At 39.8% G+C, this 21,068-nt stretch overlaps 1 protein-coding gene across 1 annotated transcript in view; it reads right to left on the reverse strand.

Moving 5' to 3' along the window:
• Positions 1-21,068, reverse strand: part of TRPC4 (transient receptor potential cation channel subfamily C member 4) — a 205,563-nt gene that overhangs the window by 40,295 nt on the left and 144,200 nt on the right. Inside the window, exon 4 of the mRNA XM_007070901.3 lies at positions 15,465-15,801. Within this exon, the coding sequence (XP_007070963.2) occupies positions 15,465-15,801 (337 nt within the window). The remainder of the gene's footprint in view (positions 1-15,464; positions 15,802-21,068) is intronic.

Below are 21,068 nucleotides of genomic sequence, written 5' to 3' on the forward strand. Positions count from 1 at the left end.
ATACTGGAAATTATGTTCTTAAGGTCTGCAAGTAAAGCAGGTCACCAGGAGGTGACAAGCACGTTCCTTTCAGACTGGAGGTAACAGACATTTTTCGCTCTGTCTGGTTATACGTAAATTGAGTACTGTATGCGTCACAATGGAAGGCTATTTACACACTGATCCAGGTTCTTGCAGAACGTACAAGAAGCCTTCAGGAAAAAACAGTCAGTGGGAAGTCAGAGGGGCCTCCTGTTTATGAGTAAAGACAATGCATTTTTGGAATATATCTAGGGGTATGGGGATGTGTCCATATTCTTCACCTAGGAGACAAGCTGCCAGCATGCATGTTTTATGTACCAAGGGTCACAGACAGACAGACTGTAAAATACTGGGAGAAAGACTCTGAGGTGAGCTAAACTCTACAGGCCCTGAAAATATCTTGTTAGATAAGTCTAGACTAGAATGCGTGTTATTTTATATGTAATCATTTGGTTCCATTAATTCTACTTGCTTCTTCTTGAATCTCTAGTCTTCGTTAAATAAACAATTTCTTTGTTAAATAAACAAGATGTCCTCATGCTAAAGGCAGGTGATAGTGAAGTGCCTTACAACCAAGGTACCCCTAGGAAGCATCACACTCAGTCATCCTCTCTTCAAAGGACTGAGTGATAGAGGTGCTAACCTCACTAAGAGACCCTGAATTTGGCTTTGTCAAGGTTCCTTCCTCACTCTGAACTCTAAGGTACAGATGTGGGGACCTGCATGAAAGACCCCCTAAGCTTATTCTTACCAGCTTAGGTTAAAAACTTCCCCAAGGTACAAACTTTGCCTTGTCCTTGAACCGTATGCTGCCACCACCAAGCGTTTTAAACAAAGAACAGGGAAAGAGCCCACTTGGAGACGTCTTCCCCCAAAATATTCCCGCAAGCCTTACCCCCCCCTTTCCTGGGGAAGGTTTGATAAGAATCCTCACCAATTTGTACAGGTGAACACAGACCCAAACCCTTGGATCTTAAGAACAATGAAAAATCAATCAGGTTCTTAAAAGAAGAATTTTAATTAAAGAAAAGGTAAAAGAATCACCTCTATAACGTCAGGGTGGTAAATACCTTACAGGGTAATCGGATTCAAAACATAGAGAATCCCTCTAGGCGAAACCTTAAGTTACAAAAAGACATAAAAACGGGAATATACATTCCATCCAGCACAGCTTATTTTACCAGCCATTAAACAAAAGGAAATCTAATGCATGTTCTAGCTAGATTACTTACTAATTTAACAGGAGTTGTAAGTCTGCATTCCTGATCTGTTCCCAGCAAAAGCCTCACACAGACAGACAGAACCCTTTGTTCACCCCCCTCCAGATTTGAAAGTATCTTTTCCCCTCATTGGTCATTTTGGGTCAGGTGCCAGCGAGGTTATCTTAGCTTCTTAACCCTTTACAGGTGAAAGGGTTTTTCCTATGGGCAGGAGGGATTTAAAGGTGTTTACCCTTCCCTTTATATTTAGGACAGGCTTGCTGTTGGGAAACATGCTATATCAACCTAAATAATTTTTTCTCTAATTCATATCAGTTAAGTATTCCACTTAGTATACTGCTTGAGGACAATGCAGAATGGCACTGGGATGATTAGTAAGACAAAAGTTTACGGGAACTAAAATAAAGTGGTCATGGAAGCATCGCTACTGAAATAATTTGGCATTGCAAACAGCCTAAGATCTGAGTTGACACAACCTCACAAAGGCTGGGGGCTGTTTTTTCTGGCAGACAATAACTTAATGACAAATGCTTTCAAATCATTATCTAAACTACAACAGAACTATGTCCAGACGGTTCATAAAAGAAATTAAAAATAGCTAGCATTTCTTTGTCAGTTTTATGAGTTTATGGGCAGACAGCAGCCATATTACAGAAACCATTGTTCCAAGCACTGCCTAGGTTTCAGAAATGATCATGAAATTGCAAATAGTTTCTTTAATTATGAAATACAGGTCTCATAACGGCATTCTTAAGGCAGAAATGCTTTCAAGAGGGCCTATAAAGAGCTTGACTTTTAAACTCTTGTCTGCCATCTTTATAATCTGATGCTGGAGCATAAAGATAGAAAGCTGAAAGAGCTTGGGCACTGCAAATACATGCTGAGATGATGAACACACATTAGATGAAACATTTGTTCACTTCTAAGTGGATTGCAAACCAGAAAAGGAACACTGCAAGCTGTATTCAATTCAATAGAAGACAGCAGATATAGTGGAGACCCAAAGCTGGCTGCTTACCACTAAAGCAGAAAACTGGTGAATGGGACTTTGTCTTGAGGCCAACTTGAGAATTATAATGTATAAAACCAGAGCTGGTCAATAATGGGAAATTTAAAAAAAAGTTTTTTGACAAAAAAAAAGAGAAGAAATTTAAAAATTCAAATATTTTTGGTTTTTAAAAAAATACTGTTTTGTTGTTTCAGATTTTTGTAAAATTTTCAGGTTTAGAAAAATTGGGGATTTCGTTGTCTGAAATTGAAAAATGTCACCAAAAACCCCCACAGTGTTTACTGAAACACCTAAAAAAATTCAGTTTCCAGAAAATCAAAATATGTGTAGTTTTCATTTTTCCTGGAAAAACTAAAACAAAAAATATTCAAAGGAAACAAAAATTTCCAAAAAAGTTTTTATCTTCTTTGAAAAGCCATTTTTCTGACTGAAAAACAGTTTTAACAACAACAACCACAAAAATCAAACGGCTCTTAAAAAAAACTAGATTCAGCTTAATTTTAAGAAAAGGACATTTCGTTATTTTGATACTTGTTTTTAAAATAAAAAAAATACTGTTATCCATTTTTATCTACCAAACACAAACAGCACAGACAATAGCAATACAAGTTTCCTTGCACGGCCTCACCAATGTGACTCTAATGGGGGAAGGGTAGTTCAGTCTCTGGCTTGTTTTATTCCTTGGCATCTATGGTGAGAGTGCCAATTAATTAAGGTATCAAATGTTGTAATGTTTTGGGTGATGAAGATATCCATCCACTAAGGTTTGGGTTGAGACCAAAATCTCCTTTCACGTAAACTCCCAAATACCTGTCAGATTATAAAAATTTTTGGTCACGGATGATTAATCCCATTATTAATGAATCTCCTAAATCATTCACCATAAATTTTGCTTTTAAACAACACTTTATCCCCCATTTCCCATTAGAACAATTAATCAATTACAAAGTAATGATATATAAATTGACAAAAATAATCAGATACATCTTGGTTAAATCCCCTTTCAGAAAGCAAATCCAGAATGATTACAAAATAAAATAGATTCTCAAGCATGTGTGGAAACTTCATGAAAATGTTATCCTGTCTCCACAACACAAAACTGCTTTCTGTTGTTTATAAGTATATTCCAAAATTCTCAAAGTCATGACTAATGTCTATATTAATGTCAGGACTGGTGGAAAAAGAAGCAAGAGAAACAATATTTTGAACTAGTAAAAATACTTTTGGATTTTAAAAAATATCTGTGGATCCCATTCAGATGCTGGTTCCCACCTTTCCCACAATTGGCCAGCCACTCTGTTGCTATATCGCTTTGCACAACATCAAATGATGGGAAGTAAGATGCAAGGGTACTATCAAGATTTCCAACAGTGAATCTCTGACATGCCAAGTTCAACTACTGCCTTCAGGTAGGTTTATGACAAAACATTTTTTATGAAGCTGTAAAATAGTTCAGCTGATGAACTTACCTTTGATAGTTATTCACAGGTAAAAAAGCTCATTAAGATCCAGAGCCAATGCCCATTAAAATGAAGGGGAATCTTTCTACTGTCTTCAATGGCAGTTGGATCTTCCCCCTAAAAGGCCCTCCTTTCTACAGGTCTATTTTACATCTAGCACAATGAACTACTTTTCACATATGGAATACGAAGCCAAGAAGAGATGGATTAAAGGGGCAGTACGGTCTAGTGAATTGAGCATGGGACTCAAAGCGACCCATAATGGTGTTTTAATCCCTGCTCTGCCACTAAATCACCATTTGGACCTACGCAGGCCCCTTTTTGCCTTCACTTTCCTATTTTCATACTTCAAGCCGGAGATGTGATTCCCAGCTCCAGGGGACATAATCACGCTAACTCTGGTTGAGCTAGCTTGGTAACAATAAAATGTAGCTGTGGCAGCATGAGTGGTGGGAGGGACCAGCAGCCCCGAATGTGTACCTAGGTATGGGTGGTATTAAATATGCATACTGCACAGGGATGTACTTGCAAGTGCTAACAGCTCGGGCAATCTGCTTTGAACAGTCCACAAAATATTTAGAGCTCAATTCTATCACCTGTAATGATATGGAGTAGTACCTTAGCACATGATTTTGGTCCAATTGTTGAACTACTTACATAGTGGGGTACTACTCAGTGCAAGTATAGGCAGTAGTATTGAGCCCTTAACCATTTGCCAAGACAGCTAAAATCTTTTAGGGGTGTGACAGGGTGCTTGCTAGGAAACCCTGAGCCAGCCCTCTGTCACGGCAGCTCCAATCAGGAAAGGGGAATTGGAGCTGGCTGAGTAAGCCCAGGCCAAACTTGCAAATAGGGGACAGCTGCCAGCCTCGCTAGCCAGGGCCTGCATAAAGGCTGGCAGGAAGGAAGCCAGGAGAAGAGGAAAGGGAGGAGCTAGGGAGTTAGAGGCTGCTCTCCCCTGCTGGCTGCAAAAGCTAGCAGTCCCTGAGGCTGTGAGCCTGACGCTGTCTGTAGCTACAAGGTGGTGGGAACTTGTACTGTAAATAAAGAGCATGGGTGATTGCACCAAAGCAGAGGTCTCAGGATGATCTGTGGGTGCTGAAGTGGCAGAAAATAGAGGGGCCCACTTGCGCGCATTACAGGGGGATTGTCTCTTAAATAATTAATTAAATAAAATAAGAATCCTGCCATTTTCTGTACTCTAGCACTTTCCAAAACCAAGTATATAGATATAGTAGTTACATTAAAAATACATTGAAAATCCTTTGCCAAAATGTTACTATCAAACACATAGGCATTGTTGTTGATAACTATAGCGGTAGCTGTAATGAGACGTAACTTAGTACATCTACCTTGCTTTAATTATGTTCCCTTTTTTTCCTTTCATTTTGTCATGCCACTGCAGTTCAAGGCTCTGGCAAAGAAATAATACATGAGATGATGGTGTCACAGTATTTCTGACCTGACAGACCAGAAGCAGTAACACTGAATATCTTGTGAAATTTCAGCTCAGTCTGGTATGGCTAACTGTTTTAGGAACCTTTGGGTTTTTCTGAAATGAACAGCCAAAACTTTTCAGGTTTACCCATCTTGGGATCCTGTGAACTAGGAGGTGCCTCAGTGGGTTAAATGAAGTTTTCATGGTCTTGGGTATATCAAAGGCATCAATTTTTATGTTTATTTTGACATAAACTCATAAGTCACTAGGGGCCAGATTTTTAAAGGTCTCTAGGTATGTGAAAACGCACATCGATTTCTAGTGGGATTCTCAAAAGGGGCCTCGGCACTTTTGAGAATCCCACTAGAAATCGATCTGCATTTTCAGATACCTAGAGACCTTTAAAAAACTGGTCCTAGATGTTTTTGAAAGTATTCTTTGGTCAGCCTCTTGCAAAGGCCCTCTGTGTGCAGAGCATTTGGTCGTGGCTAACTTATTTAGACTCTACAGGATATGAGACGCCAGTAATAACCAAAAAAACAAAAACACAAAAAACCAGTATCTGAGTACGTTTCTTCAGGTTAATAAAGAAAGCAACTCGTGCCATGGAGGCTACAAACAGAGTGTTTTATTAAACTACCCTGAGGATTCTAATTGAATAGACCTATTGAACAGACAGTAATTGCTGTATTCCTTTTCATTCTTTGACATCCTCAGCTGCTTTCTTTTGATTTACTGTCTAAATCTCATTTTAAGTGGTTCAGTAGTTTACAATCCAGGGAGGAGAAGACGTCTGCAGGAGCTAGCTGTGCCAGACTCTTGTTGGGAATGAGCTGTGGAAGTAAATTCTTCCTGTACCCTAATGCCAGGGTGAATGAATGGTTATTATTTGCCAACGTTTCCAAACCTTCTTAAAATTCAGCCCCTTCATTTATATTTAGGTACCTAATTAGACTCTGGGAGATTATGGACCTACTACAGGCAAAAGGCAATGAGGGCTGAATCCTGAAAAGTACTGTGCACCCTTAATTCCCACTGGCTTCAATGGCAGTCAGGGTCCTCAGCACCTCACAGGATCAAGTTGTTAATTAACCAGTTGCTGAATATAACTAAAATTCATGACAACATCTAGCTAATATTTTAATCATCCATCCCTCTATCTATCTAATTGTATCCAAGTGGAACTGAAACAGACATGAACACATATTTCCCCACGATACAGACTGTATTGTGATGTATGCAAAAGTCTCACTCTATGGGGGGAAAACACCAAAGTAGGAGAAATGGTTTTGATTTGACTTCAGAAATTCAAATACAGGCTAGGGCTTAATTTTAAAAATCCATGTTTTCCCCTTTGGAAATGGTTAATTTGTGCCAGGAACAAGTTAATGAAGACTCTTAATTTTATGAAGGCAGAATTGGAAAATCTTTTTTACATATAACAATGTCTTCAGTGTCACAAATGGAGAAATACTGGAATTATTGCAAAAAATATAGTGAAGCAAACAATATTTTTGCACAGTGCCGCTGTTGACCCTTGCTCAACAAATGGGATATTGCTGCTTCCACGCTCTCAGATATATTCTGCACAGAAGCCTGTATATAGCAATTTAAAACAAAATATGTCCTGCACTCCATGTAAGGTGTAAATCTTGCGGAATATGTTTTATAATCTTTTAAAGTTTCATTGGCATTGCTTGTGGCTTTAATATGCCGACCGTTATTATGTTTATTTAACTTACAAATTAGTTTCTTGCTTTCACAAGATTCTACGGGGGATAAAAAGGGTAAACCTGGGCTTATATCTATATTACCTCAGAGAGCCTTAATTTTATACATGTTAACATCGAGCCCAACAGTTCATTGCTACAATCCTATACTAATTAATTTATACCCTTTTTGTTACTCTAATTAGTAATTACCGTGCTTCAGTGCCCGGTAAGCAATTTAATGGAGATATTCATCTAGAATATTTATCATTTAAGAGTGGGATTTTCAAAAGAGCCTCAGGGTCAGATACTAAAAGGATCAATGGGAGGTAAATACCTAAATACCTTTGAGGAGCTGGGCCCAAGTGATTTAGGAGCACAAACCCTGTTGCTTTTCAATGAAACTTGTGCTCCCAAGTCACTGTGGCACTTCTGAAAATCAGTAGGTACTTAATCTCATTGTTAAACTGAATATATAGTCATATTTGAATTTTAAATTGTCCTATATTTTTTCAAAATATTTTTTGCATGAATCCATAGTTCTATAGTAGTGACAGAATGAGTCACCATTATGAACTACATTGACCTTTTCAGTAGTACTTTTATGTGTACTAGAACAAATCATTTGAATAGTCCTCTAAGCTGCACATTTTGTAACTTTAGCTGATAAAATTATTTCAGTTTTGGAATAACACCAGTGATGGCGCTTGCTTGCTTAAAAATATGACCAAGCTCCAGGTATTATGTACTGTCTTGCCAAATACTGACTCCATCAATAAAGTGTTCTGGCTACAGTAAAACAGCAGACTGGGATAAATGCTCGCCTGGATGCTATAACCTTTTATATTATCTTGTAAAAATAGAGTGTTTGTAATTCTAAGCCATTGCCATTGGGAGGGAAGTCAGTCAGAACTGATAAAAAGCTATGTAAAACTCAAGGCTCAAAAGGTCATTGTTAATTAAAGGAACTACCTTTATATTCTGAGCTTTCTATTCATACATTACATTATATATCAGATGCTATAGTTATGCACATCACAGAAAAGCCCATGAGGAAATTAATAATTCTTCCTTCACAGCAGGGTTTGAATGGTGTGCAGTAAAAAAGGCCTAGGGTCAAGCACTGAACAATAAAGAGATAAAAAAAAATATTGAATACCTGCTTGTTCAGTTAGCATCATCCATTCGTGACTACAAAATATGGGGGTAGGGGGCATAAGATGTTCAAGTTTTTAACATGGGCAAAACAAAACAAAAAATTTCTACCTTCATTCTTGGAAATGGCTCAACCATTTTAGCTGACATCCTGCAAAGAAAATTGTAGCCCAAACAGTTACAGTTTGGCAAAGTTATAAGCAACTGAAAGCAGGATCTTATAATGGAAAGTGTTGGGCAACCTTAATATGCAAAACAAAGGAAACGAATAACATTATGTGAAAAAGCAGGATTTCGTTCCTTCTCATTTTTGAGCCCTGGGTTACAGTGGTTCTGAAGGTCACATAATTTATGCTTAACTGACTCTCTTAGTTCACAGATATCATATGTATTCATTGAATCTTCTTGGCTAGAGATCTGTTCCATAATGTAAGTGTTTATTTTCCTCCACCATGCTTCCTTTGTCTCCACCTGACTGTGTGCTATTTCATCTGGGTGGCCACATCACCCTTTATCTCTGCTCCCTCTAACAACCCAATTTCCAGTACCTGCTGATCAATATTTTATGCTATGCTTTCCTGACCTGTTACTGGTAATGATGCCCCCATTAATTTCATATCTATAAACAGTTCACACTGAACTTTTGCATATCAGTTTGTAGTGTCGCTAGATATAAGCAGACTAAGCAATTGCCCCACACAGTTCCAGGGTGCCCTAGTTTAGTACTACCCCAAAAATATCATTAATCTTATTTAACATGGACTTAACAAGTATATTATTATATATTGTATTGGTATATTTTTTGATTTGCAAAAATAATGCAATTATTATTTAAAGGGGTCAGTAAGAGGGGGACCGAAGATACTCTGGCTTGGGACCCCCGTGGGCTAGCACCACCTCTTGATTCAGATACATTTTGCTTTCAATGCTCAATAAGACTATACTATCCCACACATCCCACCTAGAATTTCTTAAGCCATGAAGGTGTGTATTTTGCACGATTTACAAGCCTCCTCCTTCCCTACAGGTTCTCACTCTCTAATAACCTATATCAAACAATCTGACAGAAAGAACAAGGCATGGAAACACATTGTTAAAAAAAAACGACTAAATCCCTGTTCTTTTTACATTCAGTACTATCCAGAGCCTTAGTAAGCTGAATATTCTAGAGAAGACCATAGAAATACACACTCAATTTATCCAAACAAACCCATGCTGAAATATTAAAAGTGTTATGAAAATTAACAACAGAAAAATTAACAACAGAAAAATAGGAATTTTCCATGCCCTTTCAAGAACGTGAGATGGACTCAACCTAGAAAATTCTACAATCTGAATACTACTACTACTACTACTAAAGTTATCAGAACACAAATTATTCTTCTTAAGAATTTTCCTCTCATAGAAGTTCCTCATCTTCTTTGAGGAAAATATTTTATTCTCTTTCTTTTTCTGACACTCTTGTTCACTCTTTCCCCCAGCAATCTAGCACAACTACGGTAAGTGAGCCTTATCAATGCAGTGATTTTTTTTTTTTGTCAGAGAAACTTTCTCTCTTGTTGTTATGTCCTCTGAGGTCACTTGCAGAATGGTCCAGAAAAAAGACAGCTATCTGAAGTATATGCACGCCAACCTAATATTACTACGATATCAAGAACCCATTGCCATTTGCTACGTTCCCACAGAACAGACTGGGAAAAACACCAATGAGTTTATTAAAACACAGCTATTGACTATAGAATTCATAGAAGTGAATGTCCTTATTGTCTATTCCTCCATTCCTGTGCTAAGGGCAAGACTGGAGGGGGAAAGACAAAGGTGGCTTAAGCCAACTTTGTTGTCCTCCTATTCTTGAATTATCTGGAGGTCTGACATAAATTAGAGCAGTCTCAGGGCAGCTCTAAACTCAAGACAATGACTGCAATGGCCCCCTATGGATTGTCTGTCAGCTGAGAATAGTGTGACTGCAGCAGTGCTCCAGTCATGTATCATCTCTCCTCTGACTTGTCCTCTACACCAGGGGCTGTGATTTGGGCTCCTGTAGTGCTGGTTTGGCAGCTGTATGTTGGTTAAGGAAGCCCCTTACACCAGAGACATTTCAGGAGAGAGCTGTTTCTGTCTGGTTTCACCCACTTTACATTGCTGGCATAGTGAAGAGGAGCAACAGGGTGATCACATAGAAGCTAGTGATGGCACGGATAATTTTCTGGGGAAGTTCTCTGGCCTGCGTTATACAGGAGGTCAGACTAGATGATTACAGTGGTCCCTTCTGGCCTTGGAATCTATGAATCTAGTGATGAAAAAGATTTGTCTGTCTCACTCCCTCACTTCTGTTGTTTATTGTTCTTGCTCATTGCCTCAACGGTGGTAAGATCTTCAGGGCAGGGATAATGTCTTTTTATTTTTCCTGTGAAAACAATTAGCAAACTTTGGGATGCCAATTTGATAATTAATAATAATTAAGGCTGCGGGTTTGTCACAGAGATCACGGAAGTCATGGAGCCATGACTGGGCCAGTCGCACTGGCCGCAGCTGGGGCAGTTTCGGGCCACCCCCCTCTCCCAGCAGCAGCAGGAGGAGTTTGGGTGGGGGGCTCAGGGAGGGGGGTTGGGGTGCAGGAGAGCATGAGGGCTCTGTCCAGCGCTTACCTTACGGGGGGGCTCCCTGGAAGTGGCAACATGTCCCTCCCTCAGCTTCCAGCTCCCACGGTTCCCAGCCAATGGAAGCTGCGGAGCTGGCAGCTCGCGGAGCTGGGAGCTTAGGGAGGGATATGTCACCACTTCTGAGAAGCTGGATAGAGAGCCTGCCAGCCCCGCCAGCCCCAGCACCAAAGGGGGTCCCAGGCTGCTCCCAGCAGAGCACCCACGGTGCCCCCCGGACTCCCTCCCCAAGCACCCGTGCCACCCCCCCGGACTGGCCTCCCAGCGCCTGTGCTCTCCCCCCCCCCAACCCCCCGAGCACCTGTGGCACTCCCAAGATTTAGTCAGGTATATAGTATAAGTTATGGACAGGTCACGGGCTGTGAATTTTTATTTCCTACCCGTGATCTGTCCATGACTTTTATTAAAAATGCCCGTGACTAAAAAGTAGCCTTAAAATAATACAGTTTTCCTGGCAGTGAAGGATTGCTCCCTATTGTACATTTAGTCTTGTTTAAATAGGAGTTCCACCCCTTCAATTGGGAGACTGTTCCACAAACAAATAGATCTCCCTGTCAGGTAGTTTATCCAGATATTAAGGCTAAAAGTTGTTCTTTTTTAGTTTTATTCCCTTAGTCCTAGTTACACAGGCTTTTATTACTGCAGAGATAAACACCAGGTATTGTAATATAACTTGTGTAATCATGTAAATTGTGTAAAACAAAAAAAGAATGAAGAAACTTCCTTAAATGATCTTTTTTTCTTATAAAATTGACTGTCTCTTTGAGTAAGTAGCCTGATACAGGTTCTTCCACAGCGTTTCCTATTCTAAGGACTCATAAAATGTGTTAATTATACACATTGTCTCTTACATACTAGTAGGAAAATGGTAATTAATGTTTGATCTTTAGAGAGTTTAGATAATTATGGACAATTTTAATGCTTCCTAAGCATTAAATGATGGAGCCATATGTACTATGAGATCCATACTGAGGATAAGTCAGGAATATGTATAGCTCCCATTTGTCTGTACTCACAGTAAGAGAGGTTTCAGAGTAGCAGCCGTGTTAAACTGTATCCGCAAAAAGAAAAGGAGGACTTGTGGCACCTTAGAGACGAACACATTTATTTGAGCATAAGCTTTCATGAGCTACAGCTCACTTCATTGGATGCATGCAGTGGAAAATACACAGAGAACATGAAGCAATGGGTGTTACCATACACACTGTAACAAGAGTGATCAGGTAAGGTGAGCTATTACCAGCAGGAGAGTGGGGGCGGGGGGAGGGGGAGAAAACCTTTTGAAGTGGTAATCAAGGTGGGCCATTTTCAGCAGTTGACAAGAATATGTGAGGAACAGTGTGTGGGGGGGAATAAACATGGGGAATTAGTTTTACTTTGTGTAATGACCCATCCACTCCCAGTCTTTATTTAATTGTATCCAGTTTGCAAATTAATTCCAATTCAGCAGTCTCTCGTTAGATTCTGTTTTTGAAGTTTTTTTGTTCAAGAATTGCCACTTTCATGTCTGTAATCGCGTGACCAGAGAGATTGAAGTGTTCTCCGACTGGTTTATGAATGTTATAATTCTTGACATCTGATTTGTGTCCATTTATTCTTTTCCGTAGAGACTGTCCAGTTTGGCCAATGTACATAGCTTGAATAAAGACTGGGAGTGGATGTGTCATTACACAAAGTAAAATTATTTCCGCATGTTTATTTCCCCTTCCCACCCCACCCCCCCCGACCGCCACCACTGTTCCTCACATGTTCTTGTCAACTGCTGGAAATGGCCCACCTTGATTGTCACTACAAAAGGTTCTTCCCCTCCCTCCCACTCTCCTCCTGGTAATAGCTCACCCTAAGTGATCATTCTCATTACAGTGTGTATGGTAACACCCATTGTTTCATGTTCTCTGTGTATATAAAATCTCCCCACTGTATTTTCCACTGCATGCATCTGATGAAGTGAGCTGTAGCTCACAAAAGCTTATGCTCAAATAAATGTGTTCATCTCTAAGGTGCCACAAGTCCTCCTTTTCTTTTTACAGTAAGAGAGGTAGCATTAAAATGTAAATTACATTCAGAACTGTCTTAACAAGGAGAAAGAAACATAAGTATATTGTTTAAAAAAGTTAATAGCCTTGAGATGTGTTGTACCTGCTCCAGGATAACTTTTGCTTTGGGAAAGTGGATTAGTTGGTTACATTCCCAATTTTAAAATAAGACTTTTACCCCAGAGCTACATCAGTTCAGTATATGCTTCAAAATGTATCTGCATCCAGTAAGCAGAAATGCATAATTTACCTACATATATGTCAAACTGGGAAAACAATACTATCCATTTGAAAGCATTTTAGATCTATATAACAGCTAAGTATGATGAAGATTGATTATCCCCCAATCCAGGGACATTGGGGAGAGGGGGTATTGTGCCCTCCTGGCATTGTGATATTGGAAAACTGCAGCCTGGAGTTGCTAGGCTGGAGCTGAGCAGCTGGAGGGCAGCTGAGGAAGGCTCTCTGGTCAAGATAGGAGTTTCTATCTGTAGGGAAGAAATGTGCCAGAGCAGAGCGCAAAAGAATCAGTTCTTGGTCCACTGGGTTCTGTTTGTTTTGTTTCATGTTAATACAAACACTGTAATAACTAATTAGAAAAGATTTAAAAAAAAAAAAAGAATCCCAAATCCTGACATTAGCTTGGCTCGTCAGTATGATTTGTAACTCTAACCAGCCTGACAGGCTGATTAATTTCTTGGCAAAAACAGCTATATTTTGGCTTCTTTTTAGATTAAAAACCAGATTTAACAAACAAAGGACAATAAATCTTGGAGCTCAGCTGTGACACTGAGGTGTAGCCCAGTGCTGGGGACTGAGGGAAGCTATGTTACCCTGTGCCTAGGGCAAACTCTAGAAGGCAACATACCTCACAAATCACAATCCCTCTCAGAGCATATCAGCATGCAGGAGTCTGTGCATGTTTCACTCTTCCTTTGGACATGCATCCCTGCTGTTGGGGAGTGTAGGAGAAGTGCGATCCTACCCCCTCCTTGCCCCCTTTGGGATAGTTTTCACTGCTGGGGCTCAAATGAGGAACAGTCCCTTCCCATTCCCCTCCATGGGTGTTCAGGCACTATCTAGCTGCATTCTGAGGAGTTCTCTACATGGGACCACAGTTCGGACCTCATGGATGTGCATTGCAGCGCGCACTATCATGCTGCACATTAACTAGCCCATGTGGCTGCTGCAGATGCAAACTGAAAGGTATCTAGTTTGCACCCACAGTTTCCACACGGGGGAGTTACAGCGCAGCATGCCAGCACATGCCATGCAATTCACACCCACACAGGCCGAACTGCAGGGCCGTGTAGACATATCCTAAATGTCATGATCAACACTATCTGGGGCCCTCTCAATTTGGGCCAAAAATATAAAATTCATCACCATTTTCCTTTGAAGCTAACAGGTGGGAAGTCTAGGAAGGGTTGTGGAAGTGGACAGAGCAATAGCTTCATAGAGAACTGTGAGGATGGAAAGAAAGTCAGGGGCCTACTGTGAGGAAGGATCTGTGTGTAGCCTTATTGATACTGGACAGTTGCACCAGTTTAACTAAAGTTGTGATTTTAAACCAATGTAATGGTTTAAACATGTGTGAACCTCTGTGTGGACACTCCTATATTGGTTTAAACCAGACTTCTTGTAGATTAGCCTGATTTGATTAACTAAACCAAACTAAACCTGATTTGATTGAACTAAACCAAAATAAAAGAGACTACAGTACATCCTGGCAGATGTAGTGTGGCTAGTGAGGAGGAGCTAAAGGCGAGAATGGGGACATGAGGGAACTGGAACTACAGCTCCCATGAGGCACTGCACCCGCTCAGGCGCACACACAGGTTAACAATCAGGCGACCCAAACAAAATATTTTGTTTTAGGTGAAGCCAGGCAGAAACGTTTACTTTTGATTTTCTGGACAGAAAATTCAGCAGAAATCATTCCTTCCCCCTTGTCCCCCACCGTGGAAACTTTTGACTTTAATAATACCCCATTTTCTGATGGCAAAATGTTTTGACTGAAATTTGTTTACTAGCCCTAGTCAATAATTTTTCACAGAAAAAAATCCTGTTTGAAAATGACCATTTTTGATTAAAAAGCTTATTGGAAAATTTTGAGCAGACCTAATTATAATTTGTGCACCTTCATTATTGGTGAAATATGGCTGTGACCTTTGGAGATATTTAAAATTACTAACAACACACTCTGAGACTATAAGTTCTGCAAGTACTACAAACTGTCTTGTTCTCTGTCACAGAACATCCTTACAGCTAAAAACAAGTATTAAATAAAATGTTAAAGGGACTATAAATTGAAAGATAAGAGAAGTAAATAGATACTTTTAAAAAAAAGTGAATAGTCTAGTAAATTCAAATTGGTAATTTATATAAATCAGAATAACATCTGCACTACAGTGGATAGAAATCACAAAGTTATCAATCCTCATGCTACAGGGCATATATTAATCATCAGCTCATCAGAAAGAAAATCATCAGAAAGAAAATCCCTTGAATCTTACCCCCTTCCCCCTACCATGGCATAGAATTATAACTGGCCAGAAGCAGGCTGGCTTTTTTTAACCTTCCTCTGAATTACCTGACACAGTCCCCAAATACTAGATTAGATGGCCTACTGCTCTATTCTGGGATGGAAATGCCCATGATTCAATATTCCACTGTGTATTCCTGCTTCAATAATCTTCACAAAATATGTCTGGATTAAACATTTTCCACTATATTTTCTTTAGTAATACATTTACCCAAGACCCACGGTAATATCATCCACTCAATGATAGTTGGCGGTGGCCCCTGCATGTTCAGCTCCGACCTGTTGATGTGCTGAGAGGCAAGGAGCAGCAGAAACAGAAAAGTCAAGTAGGATGCAGTATGGCAGATAAATTTGATAAATGGCTTTTTGATGAACAGCCCTAATGGACTTTTGGGAGCAATCAGGTAGCACACAGAGAAGACAGGGAAAAGGAGTCCAATCACGGCACATGTCAACATCTTCACTGCCCAATGTCGCCTCCTCCAGCCTGGGAACTCATCGTACCAGCGGGACGCAAGCAGCTGCTGACAGTTGGGCTGGGCAACAAACTAAAGGAAAAGAAAGAAAGGACAAAGTCAATTCCATGTGATTGTTACCCATTCATTTCCTGCACAGGCCAACTTTAGGGCCATATTGTTATTGGCTTTTGGGTGGGCATAGAGGAAAGCTTTTCAGAAACCACCATGCTATTTACACAGCCTATGCAAGTACTGGTCATAATAGCAGCCCATGTGAACAAGGACTGATAAGCCCCTCCTTCCTCCAGTAAGTCAGCCATTGGAAAGACGGTGGGTGAGGAGGACAGGAAGGGATTTGGCTCAGCCCCATTGTGGCACTCCAGGCATCTCTACCTCATCCTAAAGGATGGTGTTTGTTGTGTGCCTCCATGAAGCCAGGGGCTTTTGGGAGAGATGGTGTCTACCAAAGGATACTCCCTCATGTTACTCACGCTGTGTACAACACAAATGTTGGCCCTTAAAATTCACTTTTCAAAAGTATTTACGCTAGTAAATCTCAACTGCTCAAGTGTTAATGTAAATCAGACACAAAAGGTTTGTGACATGCATGTATCAACATTTGTTTTAGATTCAAATACATATGCACAAAAAAAGTTCCCATTATTCACTCAGCTCTTGAACAGAACGTGAAGATCATCAGATAAAAGTCACTATGGCAATGCAAAGAATTATTGTTGTTGCAGGACTGTAATTTAACATCTTCAAAAAGTAGAAGTGAATACAATAATAAAAAAAAAGCTTTTCCCCATCACGTTCCCTGACAATTCTCTAATTTAGTTCTGTCTAAAGAACTTGCCATCCCTAATACTCCCTGCCTTTCTTAGTAAACCTGTTTCATATTCATTTTCATCCTTTACAATATTTTACAGTGTTATTTTATTATTTTACAATGTGTTGTATACTGCCTAGTGCCTGTTTTTATTTTTACATTGTGATCTTTTTCTTAAAAGTAACTTTAAAAGTACTTTCTACAATTGTAATTGTTCATATAAATATATACACTTTATATTCATTTTCAATGTTTCAGAGAAGATTCTGGTGTATTTCAGACTTTTCTTCATATGATTTCCTTTATCATATAGTTCATATGCTAACTTTGATACTGGGAGACAGACGTAATAGAACTGACATAAGCAGACATAAAATAGAATTGACACTCACATCAAACAGAGTAAAGGTTAAAAAAGAAACATGCTCCTTTTTGCATCAAACACACACATACTTAGTGCAGTCAATCAAAATTAAAAACTAGCCATGCATTAACGATTTTTCATTTAGTTTCCGTTTGGTTCAAGGATTTTTTTTTTAAAGCATTACTACTGAACAATTTTAGATGGCTTTGAATTCCAATCATATGCATTTAGAGTAATTATAAGTTGTATATGTGTCATACTTTTTGATAAAACCTTATAATTACAAAGGGCCAGATTCTGCAATCCTTACTCATGGTAAGTAATATATTACTTTTTAAATAGTCCCTGAAATTATTGGAACTACTGGCAGGGGAAAGTATTACTTTACATTGTAGGTTTGGCAGAATCTGGTACTCAATTAAAATTCAATGTGCATCTTTCTTTATATGTGTGGATCTTGTTAGTAAAATTAAAGGGAACCAACTCCCTGGACCAAATTCAAACCTGCTGCATGCTGGTAGAATTTCAGTGTTTTCAGTAAAGATATAGTGGCTTACCATGCACTAGCTCTGAGGCTGATCCCCTGACTATTAATTTGTTATTTTTGAATGGGGAAAAAAGAAAAGGGGAAAAAAGAAAATAAGTTATACTGTAAGAATCATGAAAGGAAGAAAAAGAAAAATCATACAGTGTTCTCTGTTTCTTTCATTAGGAAAAATATTAAGCCCTAAAAGTTTCAGATGTTTATCTCAAGTTAGAGCTGCTTGGAATAATACCATATGCAGGTACAGCAGCTTGTTTCAATGTGATGTGCTGCCAATGTTTTAACAAGGTGTCCCTCAAAAAATTTCCACCTCACTTGGCAACATGTGACATTCCCTGAATTTAATATTTTTCTCTTCCCCCTCCCCAAGTTTGACAGTTCCATGCTCTTTCCCCCTCACCACAATATCTGTCAATTCTATATCAATCTCATTTCCTAAAAATGCATCAGTTCCGTACTCCTTCTCTCTTTCCAGGCCTCACCTGCTTGATATAGGGAGTCAGGAAAAGGAACAACTTTTCCCAGGCTAATCTGAGATTTGGGGTGGAAGCAGGTGTCCCTTGGCTTGTCAGGGGTGGATAAGGAGAAGTAAGTTTATCCTGGGTGGTAGTGTTAGAGGGCTATCCCTTCACCGCGTCCCCTGGTTCTTGTCACGCAGACAGAAAGCAGAAGACTAGAAGTCCGAAGTGCAGGCAATTCAATGTTTATTGGGGTTAGTTCCAAGCAAGCACCTCCATAGCTCTACACACCAGCAGAGTCTGTTTCCCCGTGTTCCGTTCCCAGCTCTGATGCCGCAGAGCATTTACCCCATGTCCCCCTTCCCAGATCTGACGTCTCAGAGCCTTGCCTGTGTCCCCATTCCCTAGTCCCGTTTCCCATTTCCCCCTCCTTAGCAGGCCCAAATATACCTTCAGTGCACACCCCTAGTCCCACCCCCTACAACTTATGGTCATGTGCCATTTTGGAGGGTCGTGAGTTGGGGTCTTCATCCCACCTCTTTTGTATTCCATGGGAGGGGTAAGGAGTGGGGTTGTGTTCTGGCCAAGGCCAGGCTTTTCTTCAGCTTTTAGTGTTTCTTATGCTTCCCTTCCCCCCCCCCCCCCACAACCCCTTTGCCCCTCCTAACTGGTTGCTTGATCTTAGCTTGAGGGAAGAGCCAGGCAGCCTTCTAGTGAATGCTTGTATATTATACTCCCACCATACCTTGTAACACTTTAACTGTATCCCTTATCTTTTCCCACTGTACTAAAAGCCCCATCTGGTTGTGGGAAATGCAACACACAGTCTCCTTGTTCATTGCTCTTCACACATATTAGTATAAGATATAAGAGTATCAAAATGTCAAACCCAAAATTCTATCTCAGGCTCACAAACAAGTCTATATGCTAACAGATAGTAGTGAGGAATCTGGGGGAAGGAGGGCTCCCATTTCTTCCCAGTGTGAGCTTGAGTCGGACAGGCAGGCACAGGCGGGAAACAAGTGGGCTGCAGCGGCTGTAGGAATCACATTCAGTGCTGCTGCTTGGTCCTGCCTCCCTTCCTCCTTATGCAGTTCTGGAGAGAGAACCTGGCAAAAATGGTGCTGTGCAGCTTGCGAGGTAGACACTGGAGGGGAGATTCACTCGCACCAGTGCTTTGCCGATACCAAGCGGACCTGGGGCAGGGTAGCTGTAGGAGTGAGCAGCAGCTGCTCAACTCTCGTCTCAAAAAGAGCTAAAATATTAATGTGAAATGAAATTAAAATGTTAATGTAACAACAAGGCTTGTTAAACAATTGGAACATTTTTGAGCTGGCCTGTAAAACAATGTTCTGCCCTGATACCCAAACATGATTCTGTTCCTGCCTGATCATATGGCTATTACATGATCTAAATAAAGGAAAATTGTGGCCTTCCAAACTACAAATTCTTCATATATGTGAACAAAATGGATAACTTCTAGCTGTCTGTTCACTATGTGATTTCTTGCCCCTTCCCCAAGAGCATCTGGTCCTGACTACTGTCAAAGAAAGGATATAGTACAGATGGATAGCTGGTCTGATCCTGCCTCACATTTCCTGTCTTCCATGCCAACCTAAGGATTTTTGGAAGGGTAAGAAAGATGATTCTTTGGGATACACCCATTCAAAATGTGAGTTTGGTTTCTTCTCCCAACTAGCTTCCTGTTGCAGAAGTGTAGCCCTGATGCTTGTTTCTGTCAAGCCTAGTGATGAGTTTACATTGGCTGATAATGAAGTTTGTTTTCAAGGCCATCTTCACAATGAAAAAGGCTAGAATATTATTTTTAAATGAAAGTTGATATCCATTAGCAGAGTCCCTTGAGATCCCTTCAACTCAGCAGCGTGTTTCAATACAACTGGGAAAATGGTTTTGAGGGGGTTCATGTTCATATTCTCTGAAACCCTCTTTACAGGGCAAGTTTGGATTTGCTCACTGAGTCATTTTCACTGAGGCTGAAATTGTAATTAAAGTATCTTGCAGGCTTTGAAGAAAATCAAGTCCACTTCTCCAGGAACCAAGTAACATCAAGAACCTCTGATGTAATTTAAACACAAATTTTAAATGAAAGATGCGATTCATCTCCCATTTATCTTTCCCTTATCTGTTTAGTTTATGAACAACTGCAAACTGAAAACAATGACCTAGAAGTCCTCTTCCAATAAATGCCAAACACCAAGTAACTCCATATACAAATACCAATGAGATATTAATCTAATGTACTTTAAACAAGCTAGCAGATGTAAAAATTTGAGACAAAAATAACTGTGCATGTTTCAAAACATGTATAAACATGCCACGTAAGTCTTATATGAGCTGCAGACATAGTGAAGTGGCTCTCGTGGTGCAGAACACAGGCAGAGATATAAAACAGAATCCATGAAGCAGCACGTCCAGATGCAGATGATTTATTAATTTCCAAAAGGTCCAGACCTCCAATTTCATGGGTTTATATGATAACAGCATTGGCATAGCTAGTGAACAATTTCCTGAAGTAGCAATAAATCTCCTTTCGCTGCAACCGTTTCTTTCAACTACCCAGTTCTATCAGCCATATATATAATCCAGGCCTTCCCCAAGTGTGTTGTTTAGACCTCCTGAAAATAACTCTAAATCTGCTCCAGACGCATTTTCAGATTTACACTTGTCGACTTTATTTCTAACAGTATTGTACAAGTGTATTACAAATTTCCTGTATCATTTGAACAAGACTAAATCATTGACTCATTTTTGTGGGTGGACGGTACATGCAAGCGTTGCGTATGATTTTCACTAGAGACACATAAATCCATTAAACTACCTTAATAAGAAATAATATTAAGCAGTATGGTTCAGTGAATAGAGGACTGGTTTATTCATAGATTCTAAGGCCAGTCTGATAATCTATTCTGACCTCTTGCATAACACGAGTCATAGAACATCCTGCAAGTGATTCCTGTTTGAACTAGAATGTATCTTTTAGGAAAACATCTGATCTTGATTTCAAAATTGCCAGGGATGAAGAAATGCACCCCAGCCCTTGGTAAGTTGTTCCAATGGTTAATTATCATCACTGTTAAAAATATATGCATTATCTCCAGTCTACATTTGTTTAGCTTTAACTTTTAACCAATGGATCTTCAT

This window comes from Chelonia mydas, chromosome 1 (genome assembly GCF_015237465.2).
Source record: "Chelonia mydas isolate rCheMyd1 chromosome 1, rCheMyd1.pri.v2, whole genome shotgun sequence".
In the NCBI taxonomy this organism is placed as follows: Eukaryota; Metazoa; Chordata; order Testudines; family Cheloniidae; genus Chelonia; species Chelonia mydas.